The 26,162-nt window shown below is 36.3% G+C and overlaps 1 protein-coding gene and 1 long non-coding RNA gene across 16 annotated transcripts in view; both read right to left on the reverse strand.

Annotated features, from left to right (window-relative positions):
- The window catches only part of LOC140611720 (uncharacterized), a 117,992-nt gene extending 114,577 nt beyond the window's left edge, over positions 1–3,415 (reverse strand). For 2 of the 9 annotated variants that reach the window (XR_012012865.1, XR_012012864.1), the window contains exons 1-4: positions 2,319–3,415; positions 1,432–1,600; positions 1,184–1,341; positions 327–445 (exon numbers count right to left, since the gene is read on the reverse strand). This is a non-coding gene — a long non-coding RNA (uncharacterized lncRNA). The remainder of the gene's footprint in view (positions 1–326; positions 446–1,183; positions 1,342–1,431; positions 1,601–2,318) is intronic. The other 7 variants (XR_012012870.1, XR_012012868.1, XR_012012862.1 and 4 more) reach the window with 6 other exon arrangements.
- Positions 3,416–4,273: 858 nt separating this feature from the next.
- The window catches only part of ADAD1 (adenosine deaminase domain containing 1), a 98,196-nt gene continuing 76,307 nt past the window's right edge, over positions 4,274–26,162 (reverse strand). For all 7 annotated transcript variants that reach the window (XM_072788513.1, XM_072788515.1, XM_072788512.1 and 4 more), the window contains one exon: positions 4,274–4,610. In XM_072788513.1, coding sequence (XP_072644614.1) covers positions 4,452–4,610 — 159 coding nt within the window. In that variant the 3' untranslated portion in view covers positions 4,274–4,451. The remainder of the gene's footprint in view (positions 4,611–26,162) is intronic.

A 26,162-nucleotide genomic window follows, 5' to 3' on the forward strand; every position in this document is an offset into this window, starting at 1 on the left:
ATTTATCTTAGAATGCAGGGATGTCTGAGCATAGCTAGAAAGCCAGCAGGGTGGCCCACAATGGGCTTTTTGTCTAAAGGACTGAAGAGCCTCCTGGGAAAGAAAGAATTCATTCAAACAAACACAAGTGTCCACATCTCAAGTTTGATTCAAGAACAAAGGATCAAGGTGGGCAATGCGGAAGGAAGTCAAAGAAGGGAGTAGACCATGGTGTTTACTACTCAGATTGTCTTTTTCTCCAACTCCTATGCACTAATTCAGGTGTGCAGGGTGGGAAGAAGCTACAATAAACGATGAATAAAAACTGAACGAGTTGTTTCACTAACCTTTATAGACCTTAAGAAACCCAAGACAGTGCTTTCCAAAGGAAAATCAGGAGAAGGTTTTGTCAGAAGCCAATAGGGCCTTGACAATACTGGCAGCTTCAGGATATCACCACAGTGAGCTGGAGAAAAGAGCAGGAATGGAAAATGGTGGGGCAGAAACTAAGTTAGCAAACACAAATGACCTCCCACTGGGCTTTTTAGAATTAGCTGGGAGGAATATCTGGAAAGCATCTAGAAGCAAACCAAAAGAAATACTGTTTTGTTGACTATGACTGTGATTCTGCTTGTGCCCCAGAGCTAGGACTGGGGACACAAAGCCTAAAATATAGTTGAAGCTTCAACATTTGTTCCGTGGAACCCCATCAGGTGTTCTGCATTCTATTTGTTTTCTACAGATGAAAACGTTTCAGAGGCACATGGGTGGCTCAGTCGGTTGGGTGACTGCCTTCAGCTCAGCTCATGATCTCAGGGTCCTGGGATTGAGCCCCGCATTGGGCTCCCGGCTCAGCAGGGAGCCTGCTTCCCTCTCTCCCTCTGCTGTTCCCCCTGCTTGTGCTCTTGCTCTCTCAATCCCTCTGTCAAATAAATAAATAAAATCTGTAAAAAACAAAACTCTTTCAAAGCTATTTGACAGGAGTCCTTTTAAATGGTAGCAGCTGCCTGGGGGCTACAGAAAAGAAATCCATTTAGAAAATGGGCCTATACTGCAGGATAAGAATCAGCCTTTAGGAACTGAAAGATGACAACTGCCCTGTCTTGTCACTGGTAACACATATTCCTGCCTAAAGCTCAATGTTCTAATAGGTGCTCTTTGCCCTGAAATTTTTTACTACTTAGAAATGTCAAATTTGGGGTACCTGAGTGGCTCAGTGGTTGAGCATCTGCCTTCAGCTTAGGGCATGATCCTAGGGTCCTGGGATTGAGTCCCACATCAGGTTCCCTTCAGGGAGTCTGCTTCTCCCTCTGCTTATGTCTCTGCCCCTCTCTTTGTCTCTCATGAATAAATAAATAAAATCTTAAAAAAAAAAAAAAAGTTAAACTTTAGGAATACTTGCTTTCAAGTATTTCTTTTAAAAAGAGCCTGTACATCAAATTCTTAACTTACATGTTCTCTTTGCTTATATTTAAATCAGTGGTAATTGTTTCTCTGTGATGATTATGACCAATATTATAGTTTCCTTTCTAAAGAGCTGTTTTGGTTTTTCTTTTGCTTTTTATTAATCTTCTAGATTCTTTCCTTTTTCTTTATCTTATTTTTCTTTTATCATTCTTTCCTAAGTGAAGATAAAGAAACAGAAGAGTATCAGGTATGAGGATAACCCAAGGCTGATAAAGAGAGTTGAGGCTGTTTTTCTGCCAGGAAGGTAATAGTCTTTATTGTTATTGTTATTATAAAGGTAATATTGCTTATGTCAAAAATTAAATATAGAAATATATAAAGGAAAGATAAAAATTATTTCAAAATCACACTGTTCAGAAGATAATCACTATTAATATTGTAGGATAGAATTTATATGTGTCTTTCCATGTATATACATACATGTAGACAGACAAAAAAGAAGGGAGAGTGAGCTTATGCAAGAACCTTTCTAGGTCCCTCAAGAAAAGCCTGGTACTGCCCCTTGAATCAGTACCTAAATGTTGTCACCTAGGGAAGAAAGACAGATAAGCAAACCCCATGTTTCAAAATTACCCATAACACAGTAGCTCCACAGATCAAATTAACCACACAGGACAGCCCTAAAGATCGCTCAGGAAAATTGCAAGAACCACATTGTTATCTTGTTTCCAGAGCGATTCAGAACATCTATGAGGAAACTCATAAACTATAAAGCACTGTCTTTGACGTACATAGTCATCTGATAGGGCCACAGTCCTTGAGTGGCTCAAAATACCACAGAAGTGGGTGGGGAGTGCTTCTACTCAGGGAGAGTCCTTAACCTCATTTCCCTGCATCTGATATTTCAGAAAGTCCAAGTAATTTTAATTTACCTTTATATTTGGAGAAGGCATCCCAGAAAGACTTTAACAAATGTTTGGAATCTGTTAGAGTTGCTGATCTGCACCCAGGATAAGTTGACTTACTTTTCATCAAAGTGAGAATTTAAAAACAAAGTGAAATAAAACAAAAACTTTTATTAACAGAGAAGAGGACTAATGCTGGTATAATCCCTAACAAGGTTTTCAGTATAGGAGTGATATTCTCTGAATAAAAGAGTAGAAAAAGTTGGACTGTGGAATCACACAGTTCTGAATAAAATGCCACACACTTAGGGCTGTTTATTGTCTATTGCATGCAATATTTGGGACATATTCATACTAAACAAATATTTGCTATTTATCTGAGATGCAATTTTGACTGTGCATTGTGTATTTTTATTTTATTTGCTAAATCTTGCAACCCTACTCTCACTCAATGTATGACCACATACAAGGTACTTTATTTCTCAAAACTTCTAGCTCTGCATTGTAAGATGCAGGATAACAATAACTAACTCTTAGGTGATAGAGAAGCACCTAGAATTCACTCATTAGATATTTACTGAGAGTCTACTATGGCAAGGGCTCTGGCCTAGGCCAGGGAAATGGAACCTGTCTTCCTGAAGATTACATTAAACAGTTAACTGCAAAACTGGTTACTTACCTTAAACTGTGATTAGCACAACAGAAAAACATAAGATGTTATGAGATGGAGATATAACTGGTCAGAGCAGCTTTCCTTGAAAAAATGACACTTGAACTTGGATGCATATATTCAAAAGTGTAGACTTGGAGTACTTGAAACATAAAATGTCCCAAACCGAACTGAGTATCTTTCATCTCTTCCTTGCAAACCAGTTTTTTGTCCTAAGTCCTTAAACTTCAGTTAAAGAGACAGCATTCATAGGTTGCCCATGCCAGAAACCTAGGAGTCATTCTGAACTCATTCTTGACACTCACTCTTCATATCAATTCAATTATCAGTTTGTCTTCCAAACATTCCTCAAATCTGTACCTTGTTTTCCATCTGTATTATCACTGTCCTCACTGTCTCTTGCATGGCTATTTTGATAGCTTCCTAACCAGTTAATATACTGTTGGTTCTCATCCCTTAAAACTAATATTTTACACTTGAGCTAGAAAAAGCTATTACATTTCTCTATTTAAAACATTTTAGTGAACCCCTTTTACTAAAAGCCCAAGATTTCCTTCCCTTTATCATTTATAGGATCCTTAAGAATCATTCCTGAGCAGCCAATAATCTATTCAGGGAATCAGGGATGTGTTTTAAAACCAAAGATATGGGACACCTGGGTGGATCAGTGGTTGAGCATCTGTCTTTGGCTCAGGTCGTGATCCTGGGGTCCTGGGATCAAGTTCCGCATCAGGTTCCCTGCAGGGAGCCTGCTTCTCCCTCTGCTTATGTCTCTGCCTCTTTCTGTGTCTCTCATGAATAAATAAATAAAATCTTAAAAAAATAAAATAAAATAAAACCAAGGATACTCATTTCTCTCCAACAACAGAGAGCACTGAGAGACTGTTAAACCGACATAGGGCAGCTTCTGAGTATTTTGCGAAGTACTGTGTCCAGCACTGGGATGAAAAAAAAAAAAAACCCAAAATCTTACAAAAATTTGTCCTTCCAAACAATCAAGTGCTTATTGTAAACTTACGCCTCTTTGATAAAACCTGAAGTGTTTGGAAAAGAACACAGGGAGTCCTGGGTACACGTAAAATGCTGTCACCACTTACCGTCTTTGGCTATGAACACTTCCTACTACCTAATCTTCATTGCCTTGGAAGCCACATCCATTCATGAGTTGTGTTTGGATCTCTGGTGTTGATGTTCTACACGTATATCACTTTTATGTCTGAATGACCAGTTTCCATCAAAAAACGAAAATATGTACTATATTCCATTAAGCACCAAAAGGAAAAAGAATTAGCCAGGTCCTTAGACTCAGAAATCTAAAGTAATTTTTTTTATTTCTTTTTGCCTTAGAACAGAACCATTAGTGTAGGAGGGGTGAATTCTATTATAGGATTTAAGAAGCAGGCTCAGAAGGGAAGTTCATATGGAGGACAGCAATGCTCTGTTCTAACAGAAGAGAATAGGAACCGGAGGCAACAGAAGACAATTACCTCCTACTTGCTGCCTTGGTTCCTAGTAGGTCTGGGATTCCAAGGAGTCATCAGAAGGGCTTCAGTCTCTTCTCTGTTCAGAGTAGGATGAATCTGAGAATGGTGGAGGTGTGGGAAGTAGATCCTCCAGTCTTGTCCTATTCTGCATCCAGCTCCTAAATGCTGTGGGAACAAAGCAAGACTTAATGAAGGCCAAAATGAAATCCCTTTTGCTTTAGTCCTTTCTCCATCTACTGTAGCCTCTTCATACCCAGTATCCAGTGAGTTATAAGGGATAAAGAGGGATAATAGAGTTGAAGCAAAGAAAAGGACAACTCTTGAGGCTTAGGTAAGGAGGGAAAATTTCCTTCATAGTCTGTCAGAGCTTGCCAATCCAAAATAACAAAAGCCACTTTGGGGGACGGAAGAAGAAAGACAGTGATAAGGACTCCCTTATTCCTCACATAGACACTGTGAAAGAGTTATGAGAATAGATCATATAGGCTTTTTATAGGGGTAACAAAGAAAACAGGTCAACCACAGCTTCCTCCGGCCTCAATTGTGATTCAATTCACCAGACCAACTGGGTTCTTTAGGACAGGAACCCAGGAGGTTGGGCTGAAAACCAAAAGGTAAGAGGGGGTTATGCTTAGCAGAGTCTCCCATATCTAGGAGAGCTGCCACAAGTAAACAGCCTGCAGCACTCATACAGAACAGGGTAGCTAGACTGGACATATCTAGAAATTTATGCCTATCATCACCTATAACTCACTTCCATCTTCTGGAAGAAAGTAAATTACTCTATAATGAATTATGTATGCTTACATACATCGTCAAGTTCATAGTGTGAAGAAAATATTATGTTTGCAGGCCCCTTCTTAGTTGCCTACTAGCCAGGGGAAGCCATGGGTCATTCACTCATTCTGGTTAATTATATATAAGTAGGATCACCTTTACTCCTTCCTGCTTAAAATATAAACTTGATATCTGAAATTGCAGCAGCCATTTTGTCACTATGAGGGGTCACCCTATATAAAAAGGGCTGAAAATCATAGACAGTAATCTTGATATTGTCAAGCTACAGAGCCAATATAAGCAAATACATATGCTCAGATTTCTTTTGTGATACAAAACTATTTGTTTTAAGCCACTCTTTTGGGGTCACTTACAACCTTAAAGATTCCTAAATGATATAGGGAGTCCAGTTGCTTTACTGAATTATTAAAGTGTCACTGACAAGACAAAGGATAGACACCATATGATCATTTCCATAGATGCAGAAAAATCATCTGAGAAAGCACAATATCCAATCATGATAAAAACCCTCAAGACAGTAGATTTGGAGGAAACATACCTCAACATAATAAAAGCCATATATGAAAAACCAACAGCTTATGTCATCCTAAATGGGGAACAATTGAGAGTTTTTCCTCTATGGTCAGGAACAATACAGGGATGTCCACTTTTAACACTGTTATCTTTTTTTAAGATTTTATTTATTTATTCATGAGACACACACAGAGAGAGGCAGAGACATAGGCAGAGGGAGAAGCAGGCTTCGTGTGGGGAGCTTGATGTGGGACTCCATCTTAAGACTCTGGGATCACGACCTGAGCCAAAGGCAGATGCTCAACCACTGAGCCACCCAGGTGCCCCTGTTATTTAACATAGTACTGGAAGTCCTAGCTACAGAAACCAGATAAAAAAAAAGAAATGAAAGGTATCCAAATAGGCCAGGAAGAAGTAAAACTTTCACTATTTGCAAATGGCATATATAGAAAACTCTAAAGACTCCACCAGAAAACACTAGAACTGATAAACGAATTAATAAGGTTGCAGCACACAAAATAAATATACAAAAATCCATTGCATTTCTACACACTAATAATGAGGTAGCAGAAAGAGAAATTAAGAAAACAGTCTTATATACAATTGCATCAAAAATAAGCAAACACCTCCGAATAAACTTAATGAAGGAGATAAGTGAGCTGTATTCTGAAAACTATAAAACACTGATGAAAGAAATTGAAACAACACAAGCAAATGGTAGGATATTCCATGTTCATGGATTAGAAGAATAAATATTGTTACAATGTCCATACTACCCAAAGCAATCTATATAGTTAATGTAATCCCTATCAAAATATCAACAACATTTTTCACAGAACTACAACAAACTCCTAAAATTTATATGGAACTCCAAGACTGAATAGCCAAAGCAATCTTAAAAAAAAATGTACTTATGTACGAGACAGAGAGAGAGAGAAAGTGAAAGCAGGGGGAGGGATAGAGAAAGAGAGAGGGGAGAGAAAATCCCCAAGCAGACTGCTCACTGAGCACAGAGCCTGAGGTGGAGCTCCATCCCAGGACTCTAAGATCATGACCTGAGCTGAAATCGAGAGTCAGATGCTTAACTGACTGCCCCTAGCTAAAGCAATCTTGAAAAAGAAAAACAAACCTGGAGGTACCACAATCCCAGATTTCAAGACATACTACAAAGCTATAGCAAAACAGTATGGCACTGGCACAAAAACAGATACATAAATCAATGGAAAAGAATAGAGAATCCAGAAATAAACCCATGGTTATATGGTCATTTAATCTTCAACAAATGAGGCAAGAATATGCAGTGTGAAAAAGTCTCTTCAATGAATGATGTTGGGAAAACTGGATAGCTACATGCAAAAAAATGCCATTGGACCCATTTTCTTGCACCATACACAAAAACAAACTCAAAATGGATTAAGGACCTAAATGTGAGACCTGAAACCATAAAGAAGAGGGCATAGGCAGTAATTTCTCTGACATCAGCTATAATAATATCTTGATATGTCTCCTGAGGCAAGGTAAACAAAAGCAAAGATAAGGTATTGGGACTATATTAAAATAAAGGTCCTCCGCACAGCAAAGGAAACAACCAACAAAAGTAAAACACAATCTACTGAATAGGAGAAGATATTTGCAAATGATATATCCAATAAAGGGTTAGTGTTTAAAAAAATATAAAGAATTTATATGTAAGTTAACACCAAAAAATAACCACCCCTAAATAATCCAAATAAAAATGAGCAGAAGACATGAGCAAAGAAGATATACAGATGGCCAACAGACATGAAAAGATGTTTAACATCATTTGTCATCAGGGAAATGCAAATCAAAACTACAACAAGATATCATCTCATATCTGTTAGAATGGCTAAAATCAACAACATAAGAAACAACAGAGTATCCAGAGCAAAAGGAACCCTCATGCACTATTGGTGGGAATGTAAACTGGAGCAGCCACTCTGGAAAATAGTCTGAAGGTTCCTCAAAAATTAAAAATAGAAATAGTAAGTGTCTCAGTTGGTTGTGTCTGCCTTTGGCTCAGGTCTTGATCCCAGGGTTCTGGGATCAAGTCCCACATTGGGCTCCCTGCTCAGTGGGGACTCTGCTTCTCCCTTTCACTTCACCCCTTGCTTGTGCTCACTCTCTCTGAAATAAAATCTTAAAAAAATGAAAAAAAAAAAAGGATTACCATATGATCCAGTAATTCTACTACTGAGTATTTGCCCAAAGGATATGAGGATTCTAATTTGTAAAGATATATACCCTATGTTTATTGCAGCATTATTTATAATTGCCAAATCATGAAAGCAGCATAGGTGGCCATCGATAAATGAATGGGTAAAGAAGATGTGGTATATATACACAATGGAATATTACTCAGTCATAAAAAAGAAGGAAAACTTGCTATTTGCTACAACATGGATAGATTTAGAGAGTATAATGCTAAGTGAAATAAATTAGAGAAAGACAAATATATGATTTCACTTGTAAGTGGAATTTAAGAAAAAAAAAACCCAAACAAATACACAAAAAGAGACAAACCAAAAAATAGACTCTTAACTACAGAGAACAAATTGACAGTTACCAGCAGAGAGGTGGATAGGGTGAAATAGGTGAAGAGATTTAAGAGTTCACTTATCATGATGATCATGTATAGCACTGTATATTAACTATACTGTAATCAAAATAAATAATAAAAATAAAGTGTTGGTTGTAGATAATGACTTAAGCCACAAGTAAACTGAGAGATGCATGGCTTTGTTAAATAATTTTTCTGCCAGTATCTACTCATGCACAATAGTCTTCACTCTAAGACCTTCAGTATAAGAGCACAGTGATAAAGTTGGCTAGAGAAAAGATATTAGGAAGTTAGGACTTTCATTTACATATGAATACACTGGCAAAGACCTGGCTATAGAGGATATTGGAGCTAATGTTCCTAACATCCATTTTATTTCAGAAGATTAGTGTAAGCCAATCATGATAAGACTATGCCCCCTGGAACTGGTTAATTGAGGGATGAGTAAACCTAAGCCAATATGGATCAAGGACCTACTGGAGTTCCTGGGAAAAAGAGCTAGTGTCAGTCTCCTATTAGAAATAATCAAGGAAGGGGCAGCCCTGGTGGCTTAGTGGGTTAGCGCTGCCTTCAGCCCAGGGCGAGATCCTGGAGGCCCAGGATTAAGTCCCACATTAAGCTCCCTGCATGGAGCCTGCTTCTCCTTCTACCTCTGTCTCTGCCTCCCTCTCTGTGTCTCTCATGAATTTAAAAAAAAAAAAAAATCTTAAAAAAAAAAAACCAAAACGAAATAATCAAGGAAGTATATTATTCTAGTGGTTGCTGGCAAGCATATTATGACCATGAGAGTTACCATTTTGGCAGGAAGTCCACTCCATGGCAGCAGAGAATTAGGGTCTCTTATAACATCTCTAAGCTGCTAAATCAATTGGCTCTGGAGTCTATCCCACTTTTAGACTTCCTAATACATGAAATAAATGTCTTTGGTGTTCAGGCCAATTTGAAGAAGGGCTTCTGTTACCTGTGGCTGAGGGTATTCTATGTGACATTGAATTTGGTACCTGAAACTGAAAGGCTATAAGTCTCAGATCCTAAAATGTGATGTGGAATTTGTCTCTTCACAGATGATGTGATTGCACATGTAGCAAACCCTAAAGACTACACACACATACAAACCTATTAAGACTCATAAGCAAATTCAGTAAAGTAGCAGGATACAAAATTAACATATGAAAATCAGATGCATTTCTAAATCAATGAGCTATCTGAAAAAGAAATTAAGAAAATAATCACTTTTACAATGGTATCAAAAAGAATAAAATACTTAGGAATAAACTTAAACAAAGAAGTGAAAGATGTATACACTAAAAACTACAAAACATTGGTAAAATAAATTAAAGACAACACAAGTAAATGGAAAGACAACTCATGTTCATGGATGTTGTTTAATACCCATACTATACAAAGAAATCTATATATTCAATGTTATCCTCTTCAAAATCCCAATGACATTTTTTACAGAAATAGAAAAAAAAATCCTAAAATATATTTGGAACAATGGAGGTCCCCAAATAGCCAAGACAATCTTGAGAAAGAAAAACAAAGCTGAAGCCATTATATTTCCTGATTTCAAAATGCATTACAAATCTACAGCAATTAAAATGATATGATGTATAAAGACAGACATGTAGTCCCATGAAACAGAATAGAGAGCCTAGAAATAAACCTATGCATATATATTCAATTAATTTTCAGCAAAAATGCCAAGAATGCAAAATGAGGAAAGGATAATCTTTTCAACAAATCGTGTAGGGAACATGGGGTATTCGCATGGAAAAGAATGAACTTAGACCCTTGTCTTATGCCATACACAAAAATCAATTCTAAATGGCTTAAAAACTTAAATGCAAGACATGAAACTATAAGGCTCCTAGGAGAAAACATATAGTAAAATCTTGACATTGATCTTAGTAGTGATTTCTCAGATATGATACCAATATTGCAAACAAAAGCAAAAATCTGTAAGTAGGACTACATAAAAACTAAATAGTTTTTTCATAGCAAAGAATAATCAAAAGAACAGAAGGCAATCTACAGAATGAGAAAAAATAGTTGTAAGCCATATATTTGATATTGGGTTAATATTTAAAATATATTTTAAAACCCCTAGGACTCAAAGCCAAAAAGCAACATTAAATAACCTGATTAAATGAGCAAAGAGCTTGAATAGACAGTTTTCCAGATAAGATATAAATGGCCAACATATATGTGAAAGGAAGCTCAATATCACTAATTATTAGGGAAATGCAAATCAAAACCACAATGAGCTATCACCTCTATCACCTCACACTTGTTAGAATGGCTATTATTCTTGTAAAAAGCCTAAAATATAACAAATGTTGCTAAGGAGGTGGAGAAATTGGAACACTTGTACACTGCTGGTGGAAATGTAAAATGGTGCAGCAGCTAAGGAAAGAATATGGTGGTTCCTCAAAAAATTAAAAATATAGTTATTGTGTGATCTAGCATTTCCATTTCTGGTATTTTTAAAAGAATTAAAATCAGGATTTCAAAAGATGTATGCATTCCTATGTTATTACAGCATTATTCACAATAGCCAAAGTATGAAAACAACTTAAATATTCATCGATAAATGAATGGATAAAAAAAATATGGTACATACACACAGTGGAATATTATTCAGCCTTACAAAGGGTATCCTGCTATATACAAAAACATGGATAAACCTGGAGGACATTATGATAATTGAAATAAGTTAGTCACTTATTTAACCACCAGGGGTGCCTGGGTGGCTCAGTTGGTTAAGCATCAAACTCTTGATTTTGGTTCAGGTCATGATCTCAGGGTCTTAGGATCAAGCCCTATATCAGGCTCTGCACTCAGCATTAAATCTGCTTGGGATGATCTCTCTCTCTGCCCTTCCCCCTGCTCACACTATCTTTAAAATAAACACAATCTTAAAAAAAAGTCACAGAAGGATAAATACCACATTATTCCACTTTTGTGTGGTATCTAAAATAGTTCAACTTATTGAAACAGAGTAGAATGGTGGTTGCCTGAGGCTGTGGGACAGGAGAATGGGAAGCTATTTTTCAATGAGTATAGCATTTCACATGTGCAAGATGAATAGGTTCTGAGAGATTTGCTGTAAAATATAGTGACTATTGCTAATAATATTATATTGTCTGCTCAAAAAAAATAATTAACAGGGCATAGCTCATGTTAAGTGTTATTACTATGAAAAACGAGGAGAGTATAATAAGATAAATGTTTATCACCTTAATTGTGGTGATGGTTTCATGGGTATGCTTATGTCCAAACTCATCAAATTACATACATTAAATACGTGCATTTTTTTTTTGGTATATCAATTCTATCTCAATAAAGTTGAGGAAAGGGGCACCCTAGGTGGCTCAGTTAATTGTGCTCAACTCATGGTTTCAGCTCAGCTCATGTTCTCATGGGTTATGGAACTGAGTCCCTATCAGGTTCCACATTCAGCAGGGAGTCTGCTTGGGATTTCCCCCTGCCAATCCCTGTGCTCATCCCCCCACGCACACTTTCTTCCTCTCTCTCAAATATCTAAACACTTTAAAAAATTAAAGGAGAAAAATAGTTAATAAAGCCTGAAAGCATCTGTATTCTTAGAAATTAGGTTCAGATATGGTTGAGCTATCTCTTTATTGTGGTCAACCATAAAATGTTAAGTTTCCAATTTAATAAAACGTTTGCCCATGAAATAATATCCCTAGTTACACAAGATTTTTGAGTCACAAGCATATTGCTGACAGAATTAAAATATAATGGTTGTTTCTACGACTGCTCATTCATGGAAGATCTAAATCTCTTTTGTATGCCATGGGTTTGTGGTTTTATCTTTGTTTTTCCATCTTAGATCTCAACCGACTTAAAATTGGAGAGTTGTTTTTTTTCTCAGAAAGTGAATCTCTCTGAGGCTAAACACCTGAGTAGAAGCAACTGGGAACGATTGAGTAGGGGGAAAGCAAGCTCATTGATGCCAATCACCCTGCTCCCCCACCCCCCACCAAGCTTTCTTAATATCTGGAGACATAGAGGAAATAATTTGTATTGAATAGTAAATTTGGAGACAGTGGGAGGTTAACCATTTCCTACTAACTTCATAACTTTCATGTTTTACCTACATTATTTCTAGTTACTGGTTTATTTAGGACTTGGATAGGAATTCTAAGCCCAATATACATGACCAAGCAAACACTGAAATCCAGTGGAACTGTTAGGGGGTGGATATTTAAAAGAATGTAAAAGATTTCAGTATGGCAATTTTCTTGGTAAAATTCTGCAAAAACTGTAGATATTCATGGGTAAAAGTAGACTATAAAATATTGGTTTGCCCCTATTTGATGAAATGGAGGCAATACTTCAACCGAGAAACACTCTATTGCACAAAAATAGGAAAGGGGAAAATGACATCTCTCTCCAGTTATCACTCTTTGTGTGGCTGAGAACACGAACTTAAGTCCATGTAACTCACACAATTTGACAACAGGGGTCTCTCGGTCATGTTAATACAACCTTCTTTTAATAAATATTACTTACTTTGATGAATGAATCCACTTTTAACATCTTGACATTTGTGTTTTATAAAATTAAATTATCATATAATTGTAAATTATATGAATCCAAGAAGGAACAGGTATGAAAAAATAAACCCAAGAAGAAATATCACAAATGATGTGCCCAAGTCTTCCTTTGATTGTTATCTGCTCAGTGGGGCAGAAGCAATAGTCTCTCAATCAGCTATCCAATTTAAGACAACAGCTCTTTCCGTTCTTTTTGGCCAGAAAATTAGCAATATGTAGATTAATAGAAAATACACTCTTAGGAAATAAACTACATGTCACACTAAATGGTTATGGTAATTGTGAAAAACAGACTTTATCTATCCTGGTATAACTAAGTATCACAATTAAAAAAAATATATACAGCCTAACCACAAAGAGAAAACCGTAAAACCATGCCATTTAACAATTAAGAGTAGTGTGAAGATGGAAAAGTTCTATGGAAAGGCCAATGTTTCATTTCAGATTATAAACATCCAAAGAAATCAGGACATACTCTTGACCATGCATAGTAGAAATCAACAAAGAAGGTTGTTTTTATAAGGACACATTGTTCTGCTCCTTTCAAATTCAGGCACTCATTTATTGGAGAAGCAGTTAACTTTTTCCATCCAGAACACTATAAAATGGATAACTACTACAGGCTATTTGTTGGCCAAAATTAGAAAAATAATAATTTCCTTGCTTACTCATGATGAAATAATTTTTGTCAGAACTTCAGATGGGTTACTGTACACATCTTTCTCTCCCACTCCAACTTTGCCTACCAAAACTTTCAACACTCCTGTTGATTCCACATATGATAGTGTTGCTTCATTTTAAATCTCTCAATGCTACATGATAAATTTACATACAAAACTGATGCTGTACCTCATGCTCACAAGTTGGCAAATAAAATTTGTAAAAACTTTTATCCTTTATTTAATTAATCAAGGTTTTTAATCAAGGAAATGGTATGTGGTGTTCCTTATGTTATGGTCCAAATAGTGTGTTTCTGCAAAATTTGGACATGAGAAAAAGAAGTAATTCCTATGTTTAGCTTCTCCAATTTCTCTTTGGTAATATTATAAAATGCAAATATAAAATCTATATATTGATAGCTAAATACAATTAAATAACATCTATCAATGGCTTTCCATCGTTCTCAGGAAAAATCCTACTTCCTTAGAATGACATACTGTAAATATTTATTGAATGACAACTATGTGTCAGATACTGTTATAGGCCCTAGAGATAGCAACAGACAGAATCTCCCTTCTTTATATTAAAGTAGAAGGACACAGACAATTACAGAATAAATTTAAAAACTATGCAGAGTAATTAGAAGGTGATAATAAGCTACAGAGGGGGAAAAAGTTAGGAAGGGGGATAGCTAGTTCCTGGGACCTCAATATTAATAAGGTCATCAGAAAAGAAAAAAAAAAAACATGTGAGCAAAGGATTGAAAGTAAGGGAATAAGTCAAGCAGATATTGAAGTAGAGAGCACTTCAGGTAGAACAGCAAATGCAATGGGCCAGAGGCTGTCACATGCTATTTTGTTCAAGGAGCAATAAGGTGGCCAGTGTGACTGAAGGGGAGTAAGAGAGAACAGTAGTGGGAGAGGACATTATTGATGGCGGGGGGTGGGGGGGTGGGAGGGGGCTTGTAAGCCAATTAATGACTTTGGCTTTTACTTTTGGTGAGACAGGATGCCACTTGAAGATTCTGATAAGGACATAATTTGATTTATATTTTAGAAGGATCATTCAGTCTCCTATGTGAAAAGAGGCATTTAGTAGAACAAGAACTGAAGGAAAGAGTACCATTTAGGAGAATGACTGAAATATTAAAACAAATGTTGATAATGGCTTAGAGTGGTAGAGATAGCTGTGGTTAGAAGTGCTGGATTAAAGATAAATTCTGAAGACAGAACCAATGAGATTTCTTGACAGGTTGAATATGAGGTACAAAAGAAAGAATGAAAACAAAGATTTTTGTTTTGAGCAATTAGTAGAATATGGAATTCCCAATAACGAGTGACAAAGACGACCTATGGAATCATATTTTCTGGAACCACTGCCACAGTTATTTATCTTAAATATATATTTTAAACATTCAAATATACTGATGTCTTGAAGGATACCATTTTCATTTGCCACTCAAAGAAAAAGCATTACCACTTCTTCAATGTTTGAACCTTAACTAGATGATGATAATTGGCAATAGGGATACTGATTGAATATATCTTTTACTATTTAATAATGACAATCTTAAATTTTAATCTGTTGATTTCATTCTTCTTAATTTTAACAATGCAGTTGTTTTACATACACTGGTTATATACACAATTCTTAGATATAAATATAGTTTCGTTTAGGGACATTGTTTATAGCCATTTCAACCACAATTATGAAACTAGCAAAACAAAATAACTTTGAGATATAATCTACATGAGTATAAATCCAGTGGTTTTTAGTATATTCATGAAGTTAGGCAACCATCACCACTATTTAATTTTAGAACATTTTCACCCAAAAAGAAACCCCATACTCATTAGCACTCACTTCACATTCTCCCTCATTCCAGCCCCTGGAAACCAGTAAACTAGGTTCTGCCATGATGAATCTGCTTTTCCTGGATGTTTCGTATAAATGGAATCATACAATATTTGGCTTTTTTGCAACCAGCTTCTTGAAATTAGCATGTTTTCAAGACTCATCTGTGTTGCAGAATGTATTAGTACTTCAGTATTTCTAGTGTCAGATACTATACTATCATATGGATATGCCACATGTGCACATCTTTTTTGGAGAAATGTCTATTCAAATCATTTGGCCATTTTTAAATTGGGTTATTTACCTTTTTATTGTTGAATTGCAAGTGCTATTTATACATTCTGAATACAAACCACTTATAAGATCCATGATTTGCAAATATTTTCTTCCCTTCTGTGGGTTATCTTCGTACTTTCTTTATGGTGTCCTTTTAAGGACAAAAGTTTCAGATTTTGATAATGTCTAATTTATTCTTTTGTTGATTTTGCTTTCAATGACATATCTAAGGAACCATCGACTAATAGGAAGCCAAAAATATTTACTCCTATGTTTTATTCTATGAGTTTTATTCTTTTAGGTATAAAATCCAGGTCTATGATTCAGTTTTGGTCAATGTTTATGTATGGTATGAAGTAGGGGTCCAACTTTATTCTTTTGCATATAAATATGCAGTTGTCTCAGCACCAGATGTTGACTATTCCTTCCTCCATTGAACTGTCTTGGCACCCTTGCCAAAAACTGACCGACCATAAATTTAAGGGTTTATTTCTGGACTCTGAATTCTATTCCATTGATCTATATGTCTATTGTTATGCCAGTAGAAGCTAGCAAATTGTATGCTTAGGAACTAACTACCCACCTATCCCTTTGCATTCACAGTTTTATACTGAAGCATTCCTATTAAGTCTATCTTTCCTACTAAAATGTAAACTTTTGTAGGCTAGGGATAGCTACTTATTTTTGTCTTCTTATAGCCCATGATGTTGATAATGTACCTTAAATTACAATTTTTCAAGTAAAAAAAAAAAGGACTGTCTAAAAAGAACATGGGCCTAATGTACTCATACAGTGTTGTTAACTGCATATATAGTTGACCCTTAAACACTTGAACTGCACAGGTCAGATTTTTAAAAAAAAACACAGTATCATACTGTAAATGTATTTTCTCTTATGATTTCCTTAACAATACCATCTTTTCTCTAGCTTACTTTAAGAAAACAGTATATAATACATGTAATATATAGTATATGATTTAATCAACTGTTTATCAGTAAGGTTTCTAGTTGACAGGCTATTAATTCAATTTGGGGAGGAGTCAGTGCAAGGCTTGGTGCCCCTAACCCTCATGTTGTTCAAGGGTCAGCTGTAATGAGAAAGTCAAAATAACAGTGGCTTAAACAGATATAATTGCTTCCCTTTCACATAAAAGAACTTAGGCAATCAGAGTTGATTTGGCAGCTACATGAAATTATTAGTAACACAGCTCTTAGCTTTAACATTCCCAGAGTATGGTCCCTTATCCTTAAGGTGCAGAAGAGTTACTAGATCTCCAGCCATTATATCTGCATGGCCATACTTCATTGCAAAGGGAAGTTAGGGAATATGATCTTTATTGAGAAGCAGCAACATATCCAGCTAAGAATCAGAATTCTTTTTCTAAGCAGGAGGGAAGGATGGATATTAGGATAAAATTAGCATTCTCTACAACAGAAATAACAATACATTTTCAAAATCCCTGTGGGCCTGAAGAAGCAAGGTATTTAGGAAGCTCCAAGGTGATATACTGTCTTGTAGCTGCCCTTACAGGACTGGACTGAGACAAGCATGGGATGGATATGGAGCTTGTTCTTCCTTTACTTCAGCTCTGATGCCCTAGCCAATTGGGACCCTTATGTGGTTCTATCCTCATCAGTGGGGTGTGGCACTTAAATTTCTATTCCCTACGGAATAGTACCACACAATCTAAATCTAAGTCTTCCCTAAATGCTTAATCTATCCAACTTAGTGTTCCATTTTACAAGAACCTACTCTAGTGTAGAAAACAACCAATTAATTTCTTAAAATCAAAGAAATACTAGGGTTTTATTTACATTAATTCTTAGTATATAAGCAAGTCAACAGAACTTTCAGTGATATTTTAACCACACAAAAGTAGTTCTAATAGTTGGGATTTTCATCACCACATAGCCAACCAGAGACTGACTGTACGAGTAAGAGTATGTTATCCTGGATTACACAATTGTGAGGCAACCAAAACTTACCGTTTTCTGTATATTCTACAAAGAAAACATATTATCTTTTGGCTGACCTGTATACATACTTTCAATTCTCAAGAATACTTTTTATACTTTTATGTTGCCTCCTACCCTGTTCATGGGTAGTTCTAAATCAAACAATAGTAATTTCTCATTTGAAGAAGTAAAATTCTTACGCATTATTCTTCTTCCTGCTATATTCAAAACATTGTATTATCATTCTGGTACCTGAAGCAGCCAACCTGTAGCCACTCTTTCTTTTAGGAACTGTACTTGTTTTTTTTTTTTTAATTTTTATTTATTTATGATAGTCACACAGAGAGAGACAGAGAGAGGCAGAGACATAGGCAGAGGGAGAAGCAGGCTCCATGCACCGGGAGCCCGACGTGGGATTCGATCCCGGATCTCTAGGATCGCGCCCTGGGCCAAAATCAGGCGCCAAACTGCTGCGCCACCCAGGGATCCCTTAGGAACTGTACTTGTGTTTTCACTGAGCAAGTGTTCTCCTCGGAGAACTCTTTAAAAAAAAATTTATTCATGAGAGACAGAGAGAGAGACAGAGAGAGAGAGGCAGAGACAGGCAGAGGGAGAAGCAGGCTCCATGCAAGGAGCCTGATGTGGGACTTGATCCCGGGTCTCCAGGATCAGGCCCTGGGCTGAAGGCAGCGCTAAACCGCTGAGCCATCAGGGCTGCCCTTCCTTGGAGAACTCTTATTGTTGCCACCCCCAAGCTATAACCCAAACTCAGAATAACAAAACTGCAAGGATGTCCATTATACCTACATCATCTAGGGTACCTTCCAGATGGTCTCTGGATTGCTCCAAGGTTTTACTCCCTCACTTTAGGAAAGAAGGAATGCTAAGATAACTAATTGTCTTGGTTTGCTTCATATTTTAAAATTAGCTAAATGGTTTTATAAGAACTACCCTATTTTGCAGACTCACAATGTGGGAAATTCATGAAAAGTGAGAAAGGGAGAGAGTAAGAGTGTGGGGTGGGAATGAAAAAAAATCTGTTTCTCCAGGTTGATTTTGCATAGGAAAAGTGCTATTAATGTGAATATTTTCAGTGACTGTGTGCCTTTAAGATGAGTAGAAGCTTTGTCATATTTGTACACAAAGACTGATACAGTAACTGTCAACAGGCTTACTTACAAGATTTTATTCCTGGTTAAAATAACCTTATCTATTAATGATTATGGCTCACAATTTATGAATCAGATTAAAATATTCCAGAGACTTGCCAATGCCTGTAAAACCCATAATACAGGGCAGCCCTGGTGGTTTAGGGGTTTAGTGCCGCCTTCCACCTAGGGCGTGATCCTAGAGATCTGGGATCGAGTCCCACGTCAGGCTCCCTGCATGGAGCCTGCTTCTCCCTCTCTCTCATAAATAAATAAAAAGTCTTTAAAAATACTTAAAAACCCATAATACATTCTTACTCCATGGAAAAATTTGCCAGAATCCTTAAGAATTAAGAAATAATTATAGATATATACACATATAAAGATAGAAGGTCTATATGGGTTAGTCTATAAATAAGCTAAGCCTAAAAATACAAGAATCTAAGTATCACCAGGTGAGTAGTTCAGAATTATTTGCCCAATACTGTGGGACTAGCCTGATACTTATCAAAGATAATTAAGAATAGGTATTCATAAATTTATTTAAAAACATGATGCAAGTTTGATTCTAAATAAAATTAGCCACCTATATAATAATTTCCAGAAGCTCTATCTGTGTAAGAAGTCCAGTTTCCATGAGGTGGTGAAAGCTTTCTCTCTGTTCCTAGTAATAAAAGCTATAGATGCATCTTATTTGCAGAGGCTGGCTCCTCCTCCCATCACTATGGGTTGGTTGCATGGGTATGCCCTGACAGAGGGTGATTTACTTTATTTCCTCCTTCTCTTATTACTGTCTTCTATAATAATTTTTTTCTTGACTTGCAGATGTATGAAGTGTTCTCATTTGCTTTTGCTCTAAAATCAAATCTGTTTTATCTTAATCATTTGAAATGGAAATCCCTACTCAAAATATTAGACATGCTCTGGCTTCCTAAAAGCAGACATAAACAAAGCAAAACATAATTTCAACTTTTTTTGAGGAGGTAGAGTCATTACTGTGAATGTCAATCACTATACTCTGATATTACACAGGAGTTTCAGGACCTGCTGGGGTGCATGAGATGACTGGGTCATATACTAAGGTTCCGGAAGGCTGTACTTCTCTTTGGTTCTTATATTTACTTCACTTTTTAAATACTTTAGGTGTTTTCTATTTTTCTGCCTTGTAAGCCCAATCCTTTTAAACTGATCATTTATTCTGAACACAGCCCAATTCTCACAGTTCCTTCACAGCTCCCATGCTCTTGAAAGCAAATAACATAGCTAGTTAGAACTGGGCCTAAAGAAAGCATAGACATAGTAGAAATAAAGGATATCCAGGCTATTACTCCACATTCCAGAGCCCATCTCAGACTGAATATCCACAACATGATTCTTTACTGAGGATAGAATTATTCTCAGTACAGTGCTCCAAGTATACACTGCTAATAATTCAGCACATGAGAGGAAACCCATTTACCATCTTCACTATAAGCTTTGCTGCACAAAGGACTTAAAAACTTTCTGGTTTTTGGTTGTTTTAAAGAATGAGTTTGTCTTGCTGCACAAAGGACTTAAAAACTTTCTGGTTTTTGGTTGTTTTAAAGAATGAGTTTGTCTTTTAACTCAGATCGGGATAAATCAATCATGATGGTGAATGGTAGCAGAATGTGACATTCCAAAATATGCTTCTTTGGCATTAGGATTATTTTGCAAAACTGCAGACCCAGAAGAGGCTCTGAAAATAGAAATAGAAGGTAGCCTTTTACAAAGGAAAACTATGTTTATAAGGAAATTACATTAGAAAGGAGCCTGTGGGGGGAGGGGGGGGTAGAAAGGAGCCTGTGCCAGGAAGAAAGCTATTACCAGAGATAAGTTCTTCACCTGAGAGACTTAGCTTGCTGGCAAAACAACTTTTGCTTACCAAACATTTCCTCTTCTCACCTTCCTATGAATTACCTTCCCTCCTTTGAAACCACAGATCCCCAACCCTTTCCTTAGCTCAGGATGGGATATACACTTCAGTTGTTTAGCTGCCTTTTGAGTCTAATATATTTCTGGGGTTTCCATAAGTATGCATGTAAGCAATTAAAATTGTCAATTTTTTCTTCTATTAATCTTTCTTATTATAAGAAGGGTCTCTCCGCCAAGCACCTAGGAGGGTAGAGGGAAAATGCTCATTCCTTCTCTACAAGGGACAGAGATCCCCTTTACATGGGACTGACATATTATGGAATAATAACCTTATCTCTAGTAACCTTACAGAATAATTAAACATTATTTGGTTAATTAAATTAATTTCAATTTTAATTTGGGTAATGTTGGCATGGTAAAATTATTGTTTCTTTCTCAACCCTCAGATTAGGCAGATTAGTAAACCTGGATATCAAGATATTATGCAAAGCAAATGTCATCATTTTAAACAATATTAAGGGGGCAGCCCGGGTGGCTCAGTGGTTTAGCACCGCCTTCAGCCCAGGGCCTGATCCTGGAGACCCGGGATTGAGTCCCACGTCGGGCTCTCTGCATGGAGCCTGCTTCTCCCTCTGCTTGTGTCTGCCTCTCTCTCTTTCTCTCTCTGCATCTCTCATGAAGAAATAAATTACAATTAAAAAAAATATTAAGGAATATTAAATTTTTATGAACTTTCTAAATAAGCATTAAAAGCCTTAAAATGTTCATAGTCTTTGACCCAGTAATTCCACTTCTAGGATTTTATCCTAATAAGAGGACTAGAAGTTTACACAAATATCTATGTGCTTAAGATTTCAGAAATTATAGCACTGTTCATATTGATGAACGATTAGAATTAATGTACACTCTAATAACAGAATACAGTCACACAAGAGAATTCTATGCAATTATTAAACATAATGTTTTAATGAAATCCATGAGATATTTATAACACATTAAAAGAAAAAATAAGCATGAAAAGCTGTACCACAGGAAAAAAAGACTGGATAGACTTATACTAGTATGTAGTATCAACAGTTACCTCTATCTGTAAGATAACTGTGGATTTTCATTTTTTTCTTTTTTAGCTTCTTTGTAGTTTTCAAATTTTCTATAATGAATATGTATTATTTTGTGATTAGATAATAATGTATTTTTAAACAAAAAATTAGGCTATAGTCTTTAAAAATTATTACTAGTGTTAAAAACAAGACAACAGGGTCAAAATGAAGTCACTTATGCTAAGCCCCATGTCACTAAACCAAGACTTAATTACAGCTTCAGTTCTCTCAGGAATGAAATCGCAAGTCAGTCAGTCAATTGCAAACTGCCTGATCATCAGCACTATATAACCCACTTGATAGCCCCATGTCATCCCCTAAAAGAAAGTAGCCTTGTAATAATGAACCCTGTGTATGTTGTGTGTGTTTGGCGTAACTTCCTAACTCTTGCTCCCTCTGGCTATAAAAGTCGTTCATTTAGTACAACTCCTCAGAGCTCTCTTCTATGTGCTAGAGGGATGCTGCCCAATTCAAATCAGTTTTTGCTCAAATGAATTCTTAAATTTAAAATTCGTCTCAGTTTATCTTTTAACATGAATGATGGAACAATGGACTGTCAACTTCATTGACAAAGCTACTGTAGAAAAGGAAAGAACAAATAATGAAAAGAACTTAGAAACAAAGTTAGACAGGAAAAGTAATTGGATGAAGATAAATGTAAATAACTTTTATTTTCACAAGGTTTTAATGAAAGCACTTATCTGCCAAGATAAGTTTAAAACTTTCATTAAGGTTTTAATGAAAGCACTTATCTTGGCAGAGAAGAAAGCTATTTATCTGTAAGTTGCAAGCTTAATTTGTGATGTACAGAGAAAACAGTTTTTAGTAAAATACACATAACCAGAAAATGTTTCTTTACCTATTTTGCCATAAGAGGAGATATATAGATGTGAAAGCACTTTATAAACTTGAAATGCCTTGCAAATAAATCTATTGCCATTATTGTCAGATTATCCCATTCTCTTCTGGTAACAGCTATGTAACTTGACGTCTTATATTTACACAAAAAGTAAAGTTCCAAGAGTTTTGAAGATACTCTCATTCTCATTATATTTAGGCAGTAATATGTCTCTTGGTTGCCAAATGCAGACAACGGCCTAGTGTGATAACCCCACGTCAGCCTTAGAATGCTGTACTCTTGAAAATACAATGCAACTTAAATCCACAATAGATGAAATCTTTTTTCTTACTTCAGATACAGGAGAAGTGTTAGGAAACATCTAGTGCTCTACTGCTTTTAAAAGACCCCCCAAAAGAGATGAAAAAATATAAGTAAAAACCTAGCTTCTGTAGCTGCGTGAATTTAGCTGCTCTAACTTCTTAGAAATCCTAAAACTGCCCAGACAAGGTATTGGATTAGGCCAAATGGATGATGCCTCACCTGACTCATCAGCTATCACTGATAAAGTGAAGTGAGATGGAATAGTAGGCACAATATAATTCAGCTTTTTCTCTGTGGCCTAATGCACCTAGAATTTGGCATCACTCTTTTACACCGGAAATACACAAGATCATTAGGGGCCAGGAAGTCTTGGGGTTTTACTCTAACTTCACCACTAACTTAAGAATGTGATATCAGGCTAGTCACTTAACCTGCACAAACGTCAAATTTCTTATCAGTAAAATGTGACTCAATGAGATAATGAATTTGAAAACACTTTGTAAAACTAAAAGTACCAAGGAAATAGTTCTTCCATCCCAAAAGATCATCATTAAAATTTACCATATGGAAGAAAAGCACACATGAATGAGACTTGACTATGACCCACAGATAGATTTACAGTATTATCACATCATGGAGGACCACACGTCTGATAAAGACAAAGACTGGGCACCAACCTATACCTGAGAAAATTCAGGTCTCATGGGAAACACAGAGCTCCTAGCTGAATACTCTGTGGGTGGTATGGAGATTATTCACTAATCTGTCCTAATTTCAAAGGAAGATAACTGTATCTTGAAAAGAGGCCTGTAGAGGGACTAACAAGAGATGCATTTATATGGGCATCAAGCGCCAGTCTAAATTAAAGTTTTATAAAGCAATGAGAAAGGGTCAGAAAGAAAACATTCTTGCAGGAGGTGGAGTCCTTGAAAGTCAGCTTTGATGGATAAACAGTGCATGCATCTGACTGACCAATCTTTTTGGTAGGCAGCTTCATAGACTAGGGCTTTCCTTTTTAAAGAACTTGGGCTACTCCTGAATCTAAGAGGCTGAGTCACAAACAATGCTTAGCAATGAAAATAGCTTCTTATTGAATTGTAGAATTTTATTTTCAAAGGGGAAGTAGGGGGTGTGACACATGCAGTAGCCTGCAGTCTGCCACTGTCTTTACCACCACTGTAGCCAGAAAAGCCAGCTGATGTGTCAGACATGTTAAAAAGTGAAAGTATGCTACAGCGTATGGTAGCTCTTTATCCCCAAGCGTATCAAGAAAGAAATTATAAGGCCAGCTTCCATAATGGTGCCTGTTATGCAATAATAGGGATAAACCAGGTGCTTGGGAACTCAATTTTCTACAGGGTCCCATAAATGTAGCCATATATTGACCCATTCTCTAATGGAAATAGCTGGAGAAATAGAAATATCATGACTATGAGAACATCAAAGGCCTCATTGGAAAAGCCCCCACACAGAAAAAATGTGTGGGCCTGAATTCTTCCATTCTGGAAGGGTAAAGGCCTGAGCTGATGATGCTGGGATGAAACACTGAAGTCATTAAAGAAACAAAACAAGTATAATAAAGTTGACCCACAGATCATTAAATAGCCTTTTCCCTTAGAACTAATGCTAATTTCATAGTTTTGATTTGAAAGATGTGGAGAGACATTTGGCATTTTTTAGTAATAAAAAGAAAAGGTCATGATCATTTGTTCCTAACTTATCTCTAATCTTTTCTAAAAAATCATTGATTCCTAATCTGTCTTTTCCTTCATTTTTTTTCCACCTGAGGAACTATTTAATGCCTATTTTTAAATTTTACAAAGATGTTTTATATTCTTCAGTTACCTAATGCATAAATAGTACTAAACCATTTTTTTTTGTAGTACAAATGCTTCTTAGAATGGTTAACCATTCCTGCCTACTACACGCTTCCTAAATCTAAATTTACATATCTACAGTTTAATCAAGTTGTCAAAATCCAGTTTGAAGTTATATTCCTTCCTCAAATTTCTTTATATCCACTTCTCTTGAAACAACAATTTTTATGTTTTACCTAGGATTATGCTCGTCTATGTACAAGTCTTCTGTATTTCACATCAGGTTCATTAAGAAAGAATACAAAAGGTAAAAGTGGCCTTTGTAGTCAGAATATTCTGGTTTCAAATCCTTCTTCTGCCACTTATTGGCAGTAAGGGCTTCATGACCTACAACAAATTAGTTAACGTATCTGAGACTCAGTTTTCTAATCTGCAAAATGGGAATCATCACTTCACAAACTAGGCTGTGTTTGTTTTTCTCCCTTCCTATTATACCTGAGGTGCTAGATAAATGTATTTCTAAAGACTAGACACAAAACGAGTAAGGTAGTAAAATTGGAGGCGTTATAAGCAATCTCTTTGAGGAAGGGTTACGAGTTTGAGTTATAGGTATATACTTGTGCCATCATTATACCAAAGCAGCTAGTGCATTATACTGAGGACACATTAACACACGCCCTAAGTGTCTCACCCAGTGTACTGACTTTAAAAATATCAATATGATCTTATTTCAGCACTATTATTTTATACAGTATCCTAGATGCTGTAGTGGATAAACCTAAGTCTATTAAAGAGGTGAACCATAGCAAGTAGAAATTTGTGGATTGGCTTACATACAGCACATAAAAAGTCTATTATAAAACTAGCATCGGCACCCTTGGGTGCAAAGCATTTTCTGAGTATTTGTCATGAGTTGTTTATAGTACTTTACTCATTGTTTCATAAAAGGTGCTCCAAAATTGTAATGGATACCCCTTTTTAGTAACTTCTGTCAATTTAATTCTGGCCTCTGTATATCACCTTGGAATAAATGAGCCCAAATATCCCTTCTCTGAGTACTGCTTTTACTCCACAAGGCACATATACACACAAACACTCCCCACCCCATGACCCACCTCAGCTTCCTGGGCTGTTTATTACCATAACTTTCTCAGCTCCAGCCACATTACTTAGGTCAGTATTGGCACACCTCAAGGTAGCCAGATCATTCTCCTAAAGAATGTACAAATAGTGTCTAGAAATTTGTTAGTAAGCTTCCTACAAACAAACTTGGTGATCCCTTTATTCTCCCTGAGACCAAGAGGAAGAAAAAGCATCCTTGGTACTGGTGACATTCCAACTCAACTTATATCCCCTTGATGCCCAGCAAAAATAATAAAG

Source organism: Canis lupus, chromosome 20 (assembly GCF_048164855.1).
Source record: "Canis lupus baileyi chromosome 20, mCanLup2.hap1, whole genome shotgun sequence".
Lineage (NCBI taxonomy): Eukaryota > Metazoa > Chordata > Mammalia > Carnivora > Canidae > Canis > Canis lupus.